The sequence below is a fragment of the Eublepharis macularius genome, chromosome 4 (assembly GCF_028583425.1).
Source record: "Eublepharis macularius isolate TG4126 chromosome 4, MPM_Emac_v1.0, whole genome shotgun sequence".
Classification (NCBI taxonomy): domain Eukaryota; kingdom Metazoa; phylum Chordata; class Lepidosauria; order Squamata; family Eublepharidae; genus Eublepharis; species Eublepharis macularius.
The window spans coordinates 170,943,787-170,959,718 of NC_072793.1; the positions used below are offsets into that span (position 1 = coordinate 170,943,787).

Below are 15,932 nucleotides of genomic sequence, written 5' to 3' on the forward strand. Positions count from 1 at the left end.
ATAGGGAACAATGGGGCTGGCTGGCCAGCCATCTCTGTAGGTGGTGGGGGAATTTGAGGGAGGGTGTCTGTGGTTCAGGTGCTCTTTCACAGGGACCAGCTGGCACTCAGAAGTGTGCCCACCATTGTGGCACCCCTGGGCTGTGCAGAATTGCCCAGGGAAAGAGAGTTTAGAAGTTCCCAGCATAGGGAACAAAGGGAGAGGGCTGGCCTTTGCCAGCCTGTTCCTGGGGTTATGGGTGTGGGGCTGCTGGGGTTGGATTTGGGTCTGTGAGGGGCTAATGTGGGGATTTGGGTCTGTGTGTGGCAGCTGGGGGGAATTGGGTTTGTGTGGGGCTGTAGGGGGTGGACTTTGGGGGCTGAGAGCACCTACTTGGGGAGGCCATGAAACCCCCCCCCAAGTGGGAGCAGGCTGAGCCTTGGTGGGGGGTGGGAGGTAAGGTGGGAGAAGGGCCCCTGAGGGTAGGGGGGCATTTTGCATGCAAAATGCCACCCCTGGCAAGACAAGCCTCCCCCAGCTGTAAGTAGTAGAGAAAAGAGCACCTACTTGGGGAGGCCATGAAATGCCTCCCCCAAGTGGGAGCAGGCTGTGCCTTGGTGGGGGGTGGGAGGAAAGGTGGGAGAAGGGCCCCTGAGGGCTGGGGGGCATTTTGCATGCAAAATGCCACCCCTGGCAAGACAAGCCTCCCCCAGCTGTAAGTAGTAGAGAAAAGAGCACCTACTTGTGGAGGCCATGAAATGCCCCCCCCCAAGTGGGAGCAGGCTGAGCCTTGGTGGGGGGTGGGAGGAGGGGTGGGAGAAGGGCCCCTGAGGGTAGGGGGGCATTTTGCATGCAAAATGCCACCCCTGGCAAGACAAGCCTCCCCCAGCTGTAAGTAGTAGAGAAAAGAGCACCTACTTGGGGAGGCCATGAAATGCCCCCCCAAGTGGGAGCAGGCTGTGCCTTGGTGGGGGGTGGGAGGAAGGGTGGGAGAAGGGCCCCAGAGGGTTGGGGGGCATTTTGCATGCAAAATGCCACCCCTGGCAAAGGAAGCCTGCCTCTTCATTTTTTCCCCATAGGAAATAATGAAGAAGATGAGCAGCAGCAAGCTAACAATATGCTCACCCTTCCCTTTCTTATGCGAGGATAGGGGGACCTGGTTTGGGGGGCCATAAAATGGCCCCCCAAAGTCCAACCGGTCTGAAACTTGGGGGGTTGTTAGAGAGGAGTTAGAGGAAGGTCCCCACCAATTTTGGCTTGATTCGGTGGGAAAATGCCTCCCCCAGGCATCCGGGAAGACGGAGGCATTTTCCCATTGAAAAACCCAAAACAACCCGTAACAACCCGAAACGTTTCGGGTTATTTTGTTTCGGATAACCCGAAACGTTTCAGGTTTCCCAAAACGTTTCGGATAACCCGAAACAACCCAAAACAAGTTTGTTTCGGGTTTCTTTCGGGTTTCAGAAACCCGAATTGCACACCCCTAGTCACAACACGCAGAAACCTCTGTAGCAAAGAGACCAGACCCTGCTTTGTGACAAAATCTGCAAGAAAATGGACACACATTTGAAAAAGGATCTCTCCTCTTCTCCCTCCACTCCAAATGTTGTTTTCATTCAGGTTCATATTATGTTAATTTTGTCTCCAGGAAAAGGGCTCCACAAGACACCCACAGGGACCATGTGGAGAATTCCCTGAGAAAATATATTCTAGCACCAAACTCCCTTTGATTGGCGGGGCAGTTGCCTCCTCACCAATTGCAGAGGAGGGTCTCAGGGGAAGCAAAGAGTTTAAATTTCTAGAGATAATTGCAAATGTTTCCTTTTGTCTCCTCCTTAGTTTTCTCCCACTCTGAAAAGATCTTCTGGGTCTGGACTGGGGCTTGCTCAATAAATGTCTTCCTCTCAATAGTAACTTGTGACAACACCCTACAGAAGAGGAGGACTGCGGGGCCTGCATTCTCCCGGCTGTAGAGTGGGGCTAGCTCAGCCACTGCCTCATAGAATATTCACAAGGGGATGGAGCCCACTATGTGCATGGGCCAATAAGAGAGGGTAAGGGGCTTTCTTTCAAGGGCAGACTCCTGAATCACTACAAGGGGACTGGTCTAAGGAGGTCCATGTGGGGCAGGCAGGGTCCAACACTGCAAGCTCAGGGCAGAAGGGTACTGCTGGCAGTGATGGCCCTTCAAGTGTAGCAAGCAGGGCTTGTGACACAGCATCAGCCAGAACCATGGCTGTTTGGAGCGGACCACCAGTTGGGTCCTCCTCTCCCCCTTCATGAGCTTGCATCGTCAACACAGCAGCCACCCATAGCTAGCATGACTCTGGCCTCTTCCCCATGTGAGGATCGAACCAGAGGCCTCAAGTGTGCTATCCCATGCCTTTCCACTGGGCCACGCCTGCCTTTGCAACAGTCCCTGTCAGACCCCGTACGACTGGGAGTGCTGCCAGGGCTTCAGTGGAATCCCTAACAATGGTGTTCTTCCTTTGTGTCTGCCTGCTTGGTGAAGGACATCAGCCTTGGGTGTGGTAGCTATAGTTTGGGGCCCAGGCTCTGCCTGTTGGGCCACTGCCAGGAGAACGAGCGGTCTTTGTCTTTTGACAGCCTTCCCTTCCCCCAGGGTATCTAACCCATGAGTCCTGCTTCACAGGTGGGCACCATTTCCTGGAGGAATATGGGGAGGGAGAATTAAAGACTCTGGTTGGGTGCTGTCACATATTCCCCCCCAATACCTGTATACCTAGCCTGGCAGAAGGCAAGTGGGCAATGGGCTGCGACTCTGGCACTTATTTTTAGGGTAGCCAGTTCTGACTTAGAAAATTCCTATGGATTTCAGGGCGGAACTTGAAGAGGGCGGAGTTTTGGTAAAAGGAGGAGGTCAACAGGGATGTGACGCCATCGAGTCTACCATTTGAAGTTGCCATTTTGTCCCAGGAAAGCAGACTCTATGACCAGCAGATCAGGTTGGCAACCCTAGGGGACTCATCTGTGGGACGCACTGGAGTAGGCTGCCTCCTGCAACTCACAATCATGGGACTCTGATGGAGATGCAGAAGCGCTGGGCCTTTCCTGCATGTCCTCTGGCACGCCAAGGTAAGGGTGGTTGGATGCTTCCTTGACTGCCATGCAGAGGACATTATTGGGCACCGCTCTGAGATGGGTGGGTTTTGCCAGGGTTGTTAGGGACTCCGGCATGCTTGCTGTACAATCTAGGCCTTGCAGAGTGGTTCATGTGGTTTTCCCACCCCAGGACAATGTCCATGAGGAGCTAACCATTGGAGCTGGTACCATGCCAGCACCATGTATGTATGCTGTGGCTGGCAGATACTCTGGATTTGGCTGTTAACCTCTGAAATGTTTTATGCAAATACACTGAATTATGGAATATATTATGCTCTTTTATTGCATAGCTTCCTAATTTTATATGCCAGATCATTTGATGTAATATCTTTTCACATTCCAAGCACTACTGTAGTTTCTCTTGTGAATTCTTTGATGAGAACTTATGGTATTTTTACACCCAACATTTTTCCTGCACTTCAGGCAATTATAGTTTTTCTCCCATGTGAATTCTTTGATGTGCAGTGAGGCTGTCACTCCGACTGAAGTTTTTTCCACAGTCTCTGCATGTATATGGTTTCTCCCCTGTGTGAATCCACTGATGGGTAATAAGGTTTCCACTATGACTGAAGCTTTTCCCACACTCTAGACATTTATATGGCTTCTCCGCTGTGTGAGTCCTTTGATGGGAAGTAAGGCTTCCACTCTCACTGAAGCTTTTTCCACACTCCAGGCATTTATGTTTTTTCTCTCCTGTGTGAATTCTTTGATGGGAAGTAAGGCAATAACTTCGACTGAATCTTTTCCCACAGTCCAGGCATTCATATGGTTTTTCTCCTGTGTGAATTCTTTGATGGGAAATAAGGTTTCCACTGTGACTGAAACTTTTCCCACACTCTAGGCATTTATATGGTTTGTCCCCTGTGTGAACTGCTTGATGTGAAGTAAGATTGCCACTCTGATTGAAGCTTTTTCCACACTCAAGGCATTTATATGGTTTCTCTCCCGTGTGAATTCTTCGATGAGCAGTTAGGGTATCTGTCCGCCAAAAGCTCTTTCCACACTCCGGGCATTTATATGGTTTCACCCCAGTGTGAGTTCTTTGATGGGAAGTAAGTTGTGAACTCTGAGTGAAGCTTTTTCCACACTCTAAACATTTGTATGGTTTCTCCCCTGTGTGAATCCTTTGATGGGAAGCTAAGTTATCTTTCCACCTAAAGCTTTTACCACACTCCAGGCATTTAAATATTTTCTTTCTGTAATAGGAGTTACATTGAATATTAATATCTGAACTTTCTGGAAAATTATCCCCTCTTCCAGTGCACTCATTTCTACAGTCTTGTTTGTATGTTTGTAATACAGAGTCACTCCCCTCTAAAAGACCAGAAATGTTCCTCCTTTTATATGCATGTTTTCCTTCCTCCTTCCTTAGTGCATCACAGTATTCAACTTTCTCTTTCACATCTGAATATGTATCTTCTTTCTCCATCACTGGATGTTCTGATATTTCATTTGCTGCCTCCCACAAATGTCCTGCTGAAAGAAAGAAATTTGTTATGATAAGAGCACCCTTTCCACAATGATCTGGGTCAGAGTTTTCTACTTTGCTTTGTAATGGCTATGTCTGCGCTTTGTGAATGCTCAGTGGTTAAGCCCAATCATTATGTAGCCAGTTCTCCTTCTAGCTTTCTCAATTCTTCTAAATTCCAACTAAGATGGCAGAATAGCCATTCATACAGTAATTTACCATAGCCCAAGAGGACAAAAGTGAGAGAATACAGAATGGAAACCCTCTGTCTCAATGTGACCCAGTAAGTTTCAGTTTCTTTTTTCCTGCTTGGGTGAACTTACAGTAGGGAGTGGTTTGGAGGGGGCTTGTAGGGAGACAAACGGCACTCTTTAAGAGAGGAGCTGCCATTCATGTTTTAAGACACATGGCAGATGTTCTGAATAGAGGTGGCCTTCAGATGGAGAAGATGATCTGATGTGAACCATAAATATTTCTGCCTATCTGTTTAAAATATCTTTAAACAGTGATATGCTTTAGATGTAGGGAAAGAAACTTCCCCTCTTTCCCCTTTCTGATTTTGCTTGTGCTCAGAAAACCTGCTAGTGGGCTAGGCGGGGGTGGGGGAGGCATGGCGGGGAAGAGGTTGATGAGCTGAGTGGTGCCCCTCCACCACTGGTGCCTTAGGCAATTGCCTAGGGCTACCTAGTGGATGGGATGCCCCTATGTTGGCGGATTTTCCTACGGAGAGTCTGGTTGCCAACTTACAGGGTGCAATTCTCATTCAAGATGGATGGGGGCAGCAAAGAAAAAGCCCCAGCTGTAAAAGGGAAGGAGAGGGGAAAGGCTGGGGAATGGCTGATTCCTCATTGTGGCCTATGTAAGGAAGATGTCCAGTCAAGTCTTAAACTTCTGTTGAGAGTGACTGAACTTTGGTTCAGGCTGTAAATTATTGCAGGACTGGTTCTGGCCTAGCTAGAAAACATGTGCTGGCATTAATTCTGAACCCCTGCAGGCCAGTGTAGGTTCCCTGGAGATTCATCCTTGAGAGACTGGCTCTCACAGCTCATATCTTCACTTCCCAATTTCACACAGCTTTAGAATCAGTCACAACCCTGCTCTTTGCTAGAGTAGAAAGAGGCAGAATGTTTTCAAATTAGTGCTTTCTGGAGTCATTTTGGAGTTTCTCTGTGGTAAAGCACATGCGTGGAATGAGCAATGCCCCAAGAGCAATTCTTGGCAACTCCAGTTAAAGGGATCTCAGGAGAAACAGGGCTGGGAAACAGCTTTGCCAGACAGCCCCTGCCTCTCGAAGAGGACCACACTTGGCTAGACAGAGAAGAAGCAATCTGACGTGGGAGAAGAAAGTTGCCGGTTTTCATCTACAAGCACCATTACAGCATTCACAACTCATCCAAGCTTTTCTGAGGAGAAGCAACTGTGAGAATAAAAAAAGCCATGGAAATCTGCCAGCCCTTGAAATGAAGCAAAGGCAACATACAGTCCCTTGGCAGACCGAAGCAGATACCTGTCAATCCCTCCTCTTCGTCAGAAAACAAGAGAAACGCCTCTTGCTGCTCTTCCAGCCAGGATATGAGGGTAGGTTTGGCAATCTGAGGTCCTTTCAACCAGGGAAGAAAAAGCAGAATTATGATCCTTCTGAGGACACACAAATTGAGTAATTCAAGCCAGCGCGAGTCTGTCCTTCCAGAAGTAGATGAAAAGCAAAGGACGCTGACAGCTATAACAACAAAAACCTAATGTAGAAATGTCCTAGAGATACAAAGCAAAAAAGACACCCCACCAAATGAGAAGAAAGTAAAAAATATCTAGTACCACAAAGGTTCCATAATGTAAACAACTGTCGGACTTCAAAAGCAGAGAAGGACAAAATACTATGAAAGGGTAAAAACATGACAGTCAATGGCACAATGCCAAAATGCAGCTTAAATACTAAGCAACATGTTAAATAGATGAAGGACAAAAATTCCTTTCTACATTATACAAGTCATCATCCACCTCATTTGCACAGTAACTTTCCAGATAGTTCCTTCGGGTGCATCAAGCATAACACCTTACATTAAGCAATTTATACACTTGAATCAGAAGTTATAGCCAAATATGTATGGCTATCACAACACAATTAGTTCAACAACCAGAAGTAGGGGCAGTTGTATACCCAGGAGCGAATTTAATACAAATTTGAGACCTGAGAGAGAAAGCTTTTTTCCCCCCCAAGGGGAATTTTCACCCCTTTCCTCAAACAGAGAGGGCATTAGGTTAAAACACTGACATTTGCTGGATGAGGTTTCAGGCTGTGGTTCTTTACCAGTCATAGGTCATAAGAAAACTAACTCTTTAACAGATTTTTAGGTAAGTGCAGATTGAAGACTGAGAGACTGCTATCCATTCAAAGGGGCCATTAATGGGTTGTATAGATGTAATGCCATTTGTACACTAGCAATGTTACTAAGAAGGCCACAGAAAGCAAACACTAGCCTTTGGATGGAAATGTAGGCAGGCATCAAACACACAGTTCTACAAGGAGTCTGAGCACCTACCAGTCAATCCGTTCTGTTCGTCAGAGATCAGGAGAAACAGCTCTTCCTCCTCTTCCAGCCAGGATATGAGGTCAGGTTTGGTGATCTGAGGTCCTTTTTAGCAGAAAAACACACACAAAATTATAACTCTTGTGCGTGCACATGAATTCAGCAATTCCATCCCACCTTTTCTCTGTCTTCCCGAAATACAGAGCAGCCAAATAATACAGGTGGGGTGCAGTACAGCCTGGGGCAAAGAATCGTCCATCCGGCACTGGCAGAGCTAGGCCTCCCCCCTGCGAAGCTGAGATGGAAATACCAGCTGCGAACAAGTCAGTGGAAGAAAAGCCAGCAGAGTTCCCTCCACAGCCACCTTTCAGAGCATGTAACACAAGGTCCAGACTAGACCGTGTCCCCGCTTCGACCCTCCCGCCTTCTCCAGACCAAGCATCCCCTGGCCCCTCTTTTGATGCCCTCTCGCGTGGTCCAGGCACAGGACTGCCAGGCAGGGGCTTCCTCAGATGTGGGAGTCTAGAACCCCTCCCACATCTGAGGAAGGATCATGGAGGGTGGCAGAGATCAGCCACTGGGCCCAGGGCAGGCAGACTGACCATATTCTTCCGTATCAGGGACTTCCTTACAGTCACTCCTCACAGCCTGAAGGAAACAGCCCAAGAGAAAAGGATCCTCACCCAAAGAGGCCACATTCCCAAAGTTCTCCAACATTACATCCTTATACAGAACTCTCTGGGCTGGGCGCAGCAGGGTCCATTCTTCCTTGGTGAAATACACAGCCACCTCTTCAAAGGACACCGGACCCTGGAAGAGGAAGGAAGCACTTCTTTACATCACTGCATGGGATAAGGGAAGCCAAAGACAGAGGCAGTGAATGAATACTGGAAGACTAGCACAGACAGTAAGGGAGAAGAGCCCCGCGGGGACATTTAGCCCCCATCTCAGTCTTCCTTGGGGGCATTTTGGAGCCAGAGGGGATCCCTCAGTTGCAGGGGGGATACCAGCCTTGTAGGGCAGAGACCAGAGATGACCATATGGTAAAGGACCATACAAGATTCATGGTCCAGAGTTGTTTCACAGTTCCTACTTAGCTTTTATGCCCATGCCATTCTAGATTGGGGGGGGGAGCCATTTTTCTGCCTCCTCAGTGGGCAGCCTAAAATCTCCCATCACCAGAACCAAGAAGGAGCCCAATCCACTGAGCCTTGCAACACAGAAGGAGGCATTTATGCACCATCCTCTGCACATTTCACCAGTGACCCCGTACCTGAGCTGGCTGCATGTTTTAGAGAGCTTTTCGGAGGAAAAGAATTCAGTGCGATCTTCAAATGCTGTTGAGAGCTATCCTGGGAAAAGACAGAGAAGGAGGGAAGTGCTGTATTCTTTTTTTCCTGGATATTATTAGCCTATATGGTTGGGGGAAAATAAGTCTTTGTGACTAAGTCCATTTAGAAACGTTAGCAGATCTGCAACCACTACGCTTATAAACTACTCTAGAACCATTAGGCATGTGTACTTATAAATAAACTCTAAGCTTGTTTAAGTAAAACATTTTTCACTGAGAACTAGCAACAGAGCTCATTGTGTGGAAAAATACAATGAGCTCTAGTCCTAACTGAGTACCTGCAGGGCACTCTTTCTGTTGCATAATCGAACCAACCCCTTTGGAATCTACCGGCATGGAATGACTTGATGGTTCTTAACAGCTGATCATAAAATACTGATCGCCTGGAAATCTTCAGTGGGGGACAGGGGAGGGTGCGTTTGAATCAGGGAGAATGAGGGCATGGCGGGGGAGTGTGAAGGGTTTTGTTGTGCCTGGAAGGCGACGGCGATCCTTGGGGCCACTTAGTTTTCCCTGGATATCCAGCCTGGAGTCCCCCCACCCTTTGATTCTTGACTTCTGGCCTTTGCTTCGATTGCTCCAAACTGTGCCAGCTTTCCAAGGCAGCCCAGCCGTGTCTTTCGGGGAGGGCTGAACAGTCCTACCCTTTGGGAAGCAAGCCAGCCTTGTAATTGCGGGGCTTACTTCCAAGCAAGTAAGATCGAGCCTGACCTTTGGCAAGAGGAAGGGAGAGGAAGAACTGACCAATCTTCAGCCCATCTAGGCTCTGCCTAATTGGGGGCTTTTTAATTTCAAGAAGGGGTGGGGAGAGGCAGGCTGTAAAATGCCTCCCTCCTAGGTCCAACCTAGAGAGCCCTTTAGATTTCAGCCAGGGGTTACTCTAGAGCAGGGGTGGCCAAACTACGGCTCAGGAGCTGCATGCGGCTCTTCTATACATATCATGCGGCTCCCAGAGGTCTCTGAGCATTGCTATGGCCATAAAGTTTATTTTAGTTTAGTTTATTTCCCTCCCTCCCTCCCTTTCTTTCCATTCCTCCCATTCCATCTTTCCTTCCATGTCTTTCATATTTTCAATAAAAACATTGGGGTTGTCAGGTCCAACTTGGGAAATACCTGAGGACTTTTGGGATGGAACCAGGAGACTTTGGGGGTGGTGTCTAGCAAGGATGTGACATCACTTTTGTGATGCCACTTCCAAGTCAAAGGCTCTTCCCAAGCCTCACCCCCTTCCAATGATGTCACTTCCCATATCCTACACCAACCCCCACCCCTTCCTGTGATGTCACTTTCAGGACACTCCCCCAAACCCACCTCATCCTCTGAAGTCACTTCAATGCATCATGTCTTGTGGCTCTCAAACATCTGACATTTACTGTGTGTGGCTCTTACTGTGTGTGGCACCCTCCCCTGTCCCCCACTGAAGATTTCCAGGCGATCAGTATTTTATGATCAGCTGTTAAGAACCATCAAGTCATTCCATACCGGTAGATTCCAAAGGGGTTGGTTCGATTATGTTTGGCCACCCCCTGCTCTAGAGTAAGGTAGTCCAGCGGATCATGGACTCAAAAGCCACCCTTTCCCAATGAGATCCTGGCAGCCACTTCAGCACCAGCGACTTGCTGTTCGGAAAACACAAACTGTTCCTCCCCTTTTGTTCTACTTTCCCCTCCTATTGAGTTTTTTAAAGCCCATCCTTCTTTGGGGAAACTCTGGGGGTTGTACAGGGGTTTGGAGACACCCCCACCGCCTCTCTCTCTCCCTGTGCTGGGTGCTCAAAGGGTGTCCCATAAGAAATCTCATGCACACTCTGTGCAATTAGTTTTTTTTTTAAAATCAAAGCTTGCCACGTCCACCTGCTTCCTTCCATGATTGATTCCCACCCCGCCCCCAAGATTAACAGCTCTGATCCTTTGCTCACTTACATGGAAGTAATTCCCACTGTGCTCAGCTGCCCTTCGTCCCAGGTGTGTGTGCAGGAACTGGGAATCTCCCTGATTGTGTACTTTACCTGGGAGTAACTCCTTAGGGCCTCTGAGGAAAGCCATGTTGCCCATGACTCACTTTTTATCCCGGATGAGGGGCCTGCAAGTGCACCTGCATGGGATAAAAAGTGAGTCGTCGCCAATATAGCTTGCCTTTTATATAGTAGAATAAAGGAGCCCCTTCTACCTCACAGCCATCCACACGCGCTGGCTGTTCTGTTATTCTACCAGATATAATAAAGCCTTCCCATACTGCATGTCAAAGTGAGATATCCAGGCCTCTGGTGTCAGCAAAAATCATTTGGGAACACTAAGGGGAGACAGCATAATATAGGCCATATTAGAGCTGTATAGTGAGCTGACATGTTTGTTACATACCACAATCCTCATACAGAGAGCAAAATGCCACAGATTCCCTTTACAGCATGGAGATGTTGGAGAAGTCATCCAAGGTGTCTTTTAGCTGCTTCCTGGGAGGGACAGAAAAACCTAAGCAAACTTCTGGATGCAATTCAAGATACTACATTTGATATAGGAAGGCTCCAGAGTAGTTGACCCCACAGCTCCCCACACTCAGCCCTTCTTGGGGGGGGGGGAGGTAGTCCCACCTTCTCTTACTTTGAAAACTCGACTTGCTGGCACTTTACATACACATACGCACTCTAACTCCTGAGTTCTCTGCCAGCAATTCCCCCTGAATATCTAGACCAGACTTGAGACTCAGATATGCCGGGCAGCAGGGTAGATAGATTTTTAAAAATTTAAATCAGATTTTTTACATAAAATGTTTCTGAGGAAAAATCTATCTAAAGATAGTTTTCTATTTAACATATATTATAGTCCAATGGTTATTCATCATGAAATAAAGATTAGTTTTTAATTATGTAGCATGAGGCTGTATATTCATGCAGTGTTTAATTTTTTTGGTAAATGAATTCCATTAATCCATTCACAATGTCATGCTCTTTCAAAGGTTTCTATAATACTATTGGGCAATTTTTCTATTTATAAAATATTATCACAAATGCTTGGTTTTACAGATGACAGTATTTTAAGTTTTTCATGTGTGGACCAGACTGATAGCCTTTTTTAAAAACAGGTATTTTGTTTAACCACATTAGTTAACAAACATGGAAGTTTAAGCACATACAATACATATGTTATAATGTAATTGTTTTAGTTAAATAAAAATAAATTGTTATTATTAAGGTTATGGTAATTTTTCTCCTTTTAGTAAAGTACAGCAGAAAAGTTGTCCAAATATGAATGATTATCCTATTAAACTGGAGATAGTAACTTCTCAATAATTTCATAATTATCTATCATGTGTTTCTAATAGTATAACCAAATCAGTAATTTTTTGATATAACTGCAAAACAAATCTGAAAAGTTGTTATTCTAAAAACGAAACTTTCATCTGGTTGTAAATATTAAGATTATACCAGCAACAATGAGTTTTTATGTAGAAAACTGTGATTTAAATCTAGTCAGTAAGACTTAAATAATAATTTAAATAGATTTGATTTGATTTAAATCATATCCACCCTGCTGGGCAGGGACTATGCCTCTTGCCTGCTGATTCCAAAGGGATCTTGCAGCTCTGGTTAAGAATCTATAAGGGCTTGGAGGAAAACACCCTTTCAAACATGCCAGAGTAGATAAACGGCTCCAAAATTACAAGGGAATGGCTAGAACAAGAAAGGTGTTTTCCACGAGGGGCCAAGCTTGTGTGACTCCCTCATTGCTGCTGTCATGCAGATGCAGTACAGGAACAATGGGGCTTCAACATGGCAGATTTCCTGACATTTTCCCTGCCCCAGACTTCCAGCAGTGGCCACCTCCACCAGACACACAGATGCCAACAGTGTTTTTTTCTTTGGTTTGTAAAATCAGCAACCAAACATTTTTGCCTCAATGTAACCTAACAGACACAATGTTATAACAATACAGCAATATTCAACTGCTCATTAAAAACCCCTTCCTAGGGCAGGGAGGAAAAAATGGCTGAGATCTGGGTGAGAACAGAGGAATTTGAAGTTGCAGTCATCCAGGCTTGGTTGCAAATTTGAGCTTTGTGGCAAAGCAGATTTGGGAAAGATCAGTGAAAAGCCTGGAAACACTCCATATGGTGCCCAAATGCTCCAAGCTGCTGTGGGAAAGCAGGAAAAACCCCACTTCCTCAAAGCATAAAAGCAGGGGCTAGTCTCCTGCATCCAAAAGGGTCTAACACACCTGCTTCCATTTCCAAAAGAGAAAAGGGCACAGTATTGACACTGAGGAGTTTCCTCAGAAAACCCTCCTTTCCACTCTTTAGGTTTTGCTTTGCGCGAGTCGTCCAAGAGTCAAGGGCTACACTCCGTGACACCCAGTTAACACCCCCTTCCCAGCTCCCTCAGTCCTTTCTTCAGCACCCCAGGCCTCATCTGCTTGCCCAGCATTCACCCCCAATCTCACCCTCAGCTCCCACTCCCTTGCTCCCTGTACCTGCCCCTCCTTCCACCTAAAATCCCCCAGCCCCCCACGATTCCCTCCGCACCTCCTCCCTCCTCCCCCCTCTCACCTCCCCCCGCCAAGAGCTCAGCCTCCCAGTTATCCCCCTGCTTTCATCCCCTGCTGTTCCCCCTCCTTTTCTGACGGCTTGGGGTCTGGCACTGCAGCCCCCACCTCATATGTCCCCCTCCTCTCTGTCTGCCCTCTCCCCCCGCCCCCCAAGCCCCTTTGAGCTCACCAGGTTCCCTGTCAGCCCTTCAAGCTGAAGCCCGGAAGAGGAAGAGGCTGCTCGCTGGAAGGGAGGGGAAGCAGGAAATTACTTTCCTCCATGCCCACCCCGTAATTGCCTCTCTAGGAATACAGCTCTCGCACTCTGTAACCCTTAGAGAGCATCACACAGTTCAAGGTACCCAGGACAGGAAATCAGAACGGATTAACGTTGCCCGTCATCAAATAAATAAATCTGACACTCCACAGCAAAGGGCCAAGTGATGGAGTGCAGTTGCCTCCCTGTAAACAGACTTTGTATTACCCTTTCAAAGTCCTGATATTTGGAACCTGTGAGCTGACTTGCCCATTAACTTAAAAGAAGGGCAGAATTTGGCGTACCCTTTTTTTGTGGGTTTTCCTTTTTCCATATTGAATGCTGGCTTGGCTTTGCTTTTCAAAGGATCCTCAAGACTTCTGACACTAAAGGAAAATATCACTTTAAAACTTGAATACTGGCCCTAGCTAAATCAGTGAGATTTGTAGGTGACAACTTACATAGCTACAGATGGCACAAGGAAAAAAGAAACCGCAGTGCAAAATCTGGGGAGCAGAAATTCTGCTAACTGCAGATGGATAGCTCTTGCTCAAAGGTTTGGTTGGGAGGAGACTGAGGGCAAAGAATATTAGTCACTGGGCCAAGGGCCAAAAATCAACACATTAAGTAAGGGGGCAAAACTTTCTGTTTATTTCTGAAAGGTGTATGTCTATGTATTATGATCTGACATGATATTCCCTTCTGATTCATAGGTTAATTTTTTTTATGATGTCATCAAGATGACTGAAACCAATGTTTTCTACCTTTTCTAGTTGGAGCTATAACTCACAAACCAAGTGACGAATTTCAAAGTTTAAAGAACTGCTAGAAAGCAAATAAATTCCCCTAATAGTAATGCCTCCAGCCATTACCATTTGTATGCCATTTATGTTACCAATGTTACACCACTGGCCAAAGGGAGGGTCCACTAGTAACTTAGGTCATGAGGTAGATGCCAAGATACTGCTCTGCTGTGCTTTGCAGAAGATTCTCCTATGCTTCTGGCAGGCATGTCTAACCATGAAGACCAAACAACATGCAGCTGGGCAGGTGAAAATCATAGACAAGACATTGTGGATTTGGATGAAATGGTGAACAGTATAAGCCACTTTTGTCTAGATGTATTCACTGAATACATCACTGAAGGAAATCTTTGATAAATGAACCTCTTTGAAGACTACATTTTTACCCCAAATGTGAAAATGGAAGTCTGTCAGCATTCTGGGTATCCTAGCTGGTGATGGTAGAAATTCCTGTGGGCTTAATTACAGCAGCAGAAAAAGGTGATTGGATGTTTCACTGACATGCATCTAGGCAACGATCTCATGGCTCTTCACCTATGATAGACTGAATCATGCCCATTCCCTTCCATACTATTATTCTCAGATGACCACTCTTCCCCTTGAACATGGGGGAAAGAAAGCATGAGTACTTCATGCAAGGGGGATTTTCAGTACAGTTAGGATCTAGCAACCCATTTGGGTGAATTCCTGAACGCCAGACACTCAAAAAAACATTGAACAAAGATACTCAAACACCAGGGGAACAAAGGGAATTAGCCTCAGTCCAGAAGTCGTTGAACTGTGGTTAAGTGGTTTGGTTGTGAATCAGCGTTCTCCTGGTTCAGCTCCCACTACTGCCATGAGCTCAGCCCATGGCCTTGGGTAAGCCACTCTTCTTAGCCCCAACTTCCCAGCTGTATCATGAGGATAATAATAACACTGACTTGTTTACTTCTCTGCGTGGGGCACTAATCTGTCTAGAAGAGCAGTATATGTGCTGTTGTTGTTGTTGCTGTTATCTGACATCAGAAGCATGTTTCTGAAGAAATCAAGAAGCATGATTGGTGAATGCAGCAGTTAAAAAGACACACCCAGATTTCCATCTGACCAGAACTTAAAAAAGAAAAAAAAATGAGGCAAATGTCCAAGCTTTAGTTAACCTGATAATGAAGAATTGGCTGAATGAGCGATCAGACAGATTTGGCTAGCTTCTCCGCTATTTCAGTAGTCCCCATACATTGTCGCCTTGGATTTATTCAGAGCTCATGAAACAGGAGAAGCGTATCTGGAATCCAAGAAGATGCTGTGTGGCTCCCCCTCCCCTGCCACCAGTGCCCAATAGGCCACCTTCTCCCCATGCTCAGCCCTCAAGCAATCAAACAAGACCCAGCCCTGCTCCAAAGGTAGGAAACTACTTGTTTTGGTGAGAGAATTCACTCGTCCCAGCAGAAATCCCTCACTGCTCTCCAACCCTCTTTTAAGTGGAGGGTTACTTGCTCCCCAAGTGATCTACAAGCCATTGCAAAAGTTGGGAAGTGAAGTCTCCTCTACCATTTTCTCCCTCTCTGAAAAGGTTACGAGGAATTAGATGGCCACAATTTTCCTCTAAATGGTAAGTTGGAACAGCCCCCTAAACAGTGCCCTACAGAGGACTGTGAGGCCTGCAATCTCAGCCACTGCCATGTTCAACATTCATAAGGGGGTTGGACACATTGAGAGCACTGTCCAGTGACAAAGGGCAAGGGGATATCTTTCAGGGGTGGACCTTTGAACTGAGTGGGAAGCCAGTATGAGGGGCTAGTCCCAGAGGGGATTTTTAGGCAGTTGCCAGGCTGGTGGGGAGGGGAGGCAGGTCTCTGGGTCTGACACTCCTCCAAGGCGCTGTTGGCATCTGACAAGGCATGCTGCTTGGTGGGGCGGATGAG

At 46.7% G+C, this 15,932-nt stretch overlaps 1 protein-coding gene across 1 annotated transcript in view; it reads right to left on the reverse strand.

Annotated features, from left to right (window-relative positions):
• Positions 1-13,198, reverse strand: part of LOC129328682 (zinc finger protein ZFP2-like) — a 42,844-nt gene extending 29,646 nt beyond the window's left edge. Inside the window, exons 1-7 of the mRNA XM_054977907.1 lie at positions 13,160-13,198; positions 10,810-10,897; positions 8,372-8,450; positions 7,782-7,908; positions 7,111-7,203; positions 6,078-6,170; positions 3,548-4,578 (exon numbers count right to left, since the gene is read on the reverse strand). Of these exons, the coding sequence (XP_054833882.1) occupies positions 3,548-4,578; positions 6,078-6,170; positions 7,111-7,203; positions 7,782-7,908; positions 8,372-8,386 (1,359 nt within the window). The 5' untranslated portion in view covers positions 8,387-8,450; positions 10,810-10,897; positions 13,160-13,198. The remainder of the gene's footprint in view (positions 1-3,547; positions 4,579-6,077; positions 6,171-7,110; positions 7,204-7,781; positions 7,909-8,371; positions 8,451-10,809; positions 10,898-13,159) is intronic.
• Positions 13,199-15,932: the final 2,734 nt, after the last annotated feature.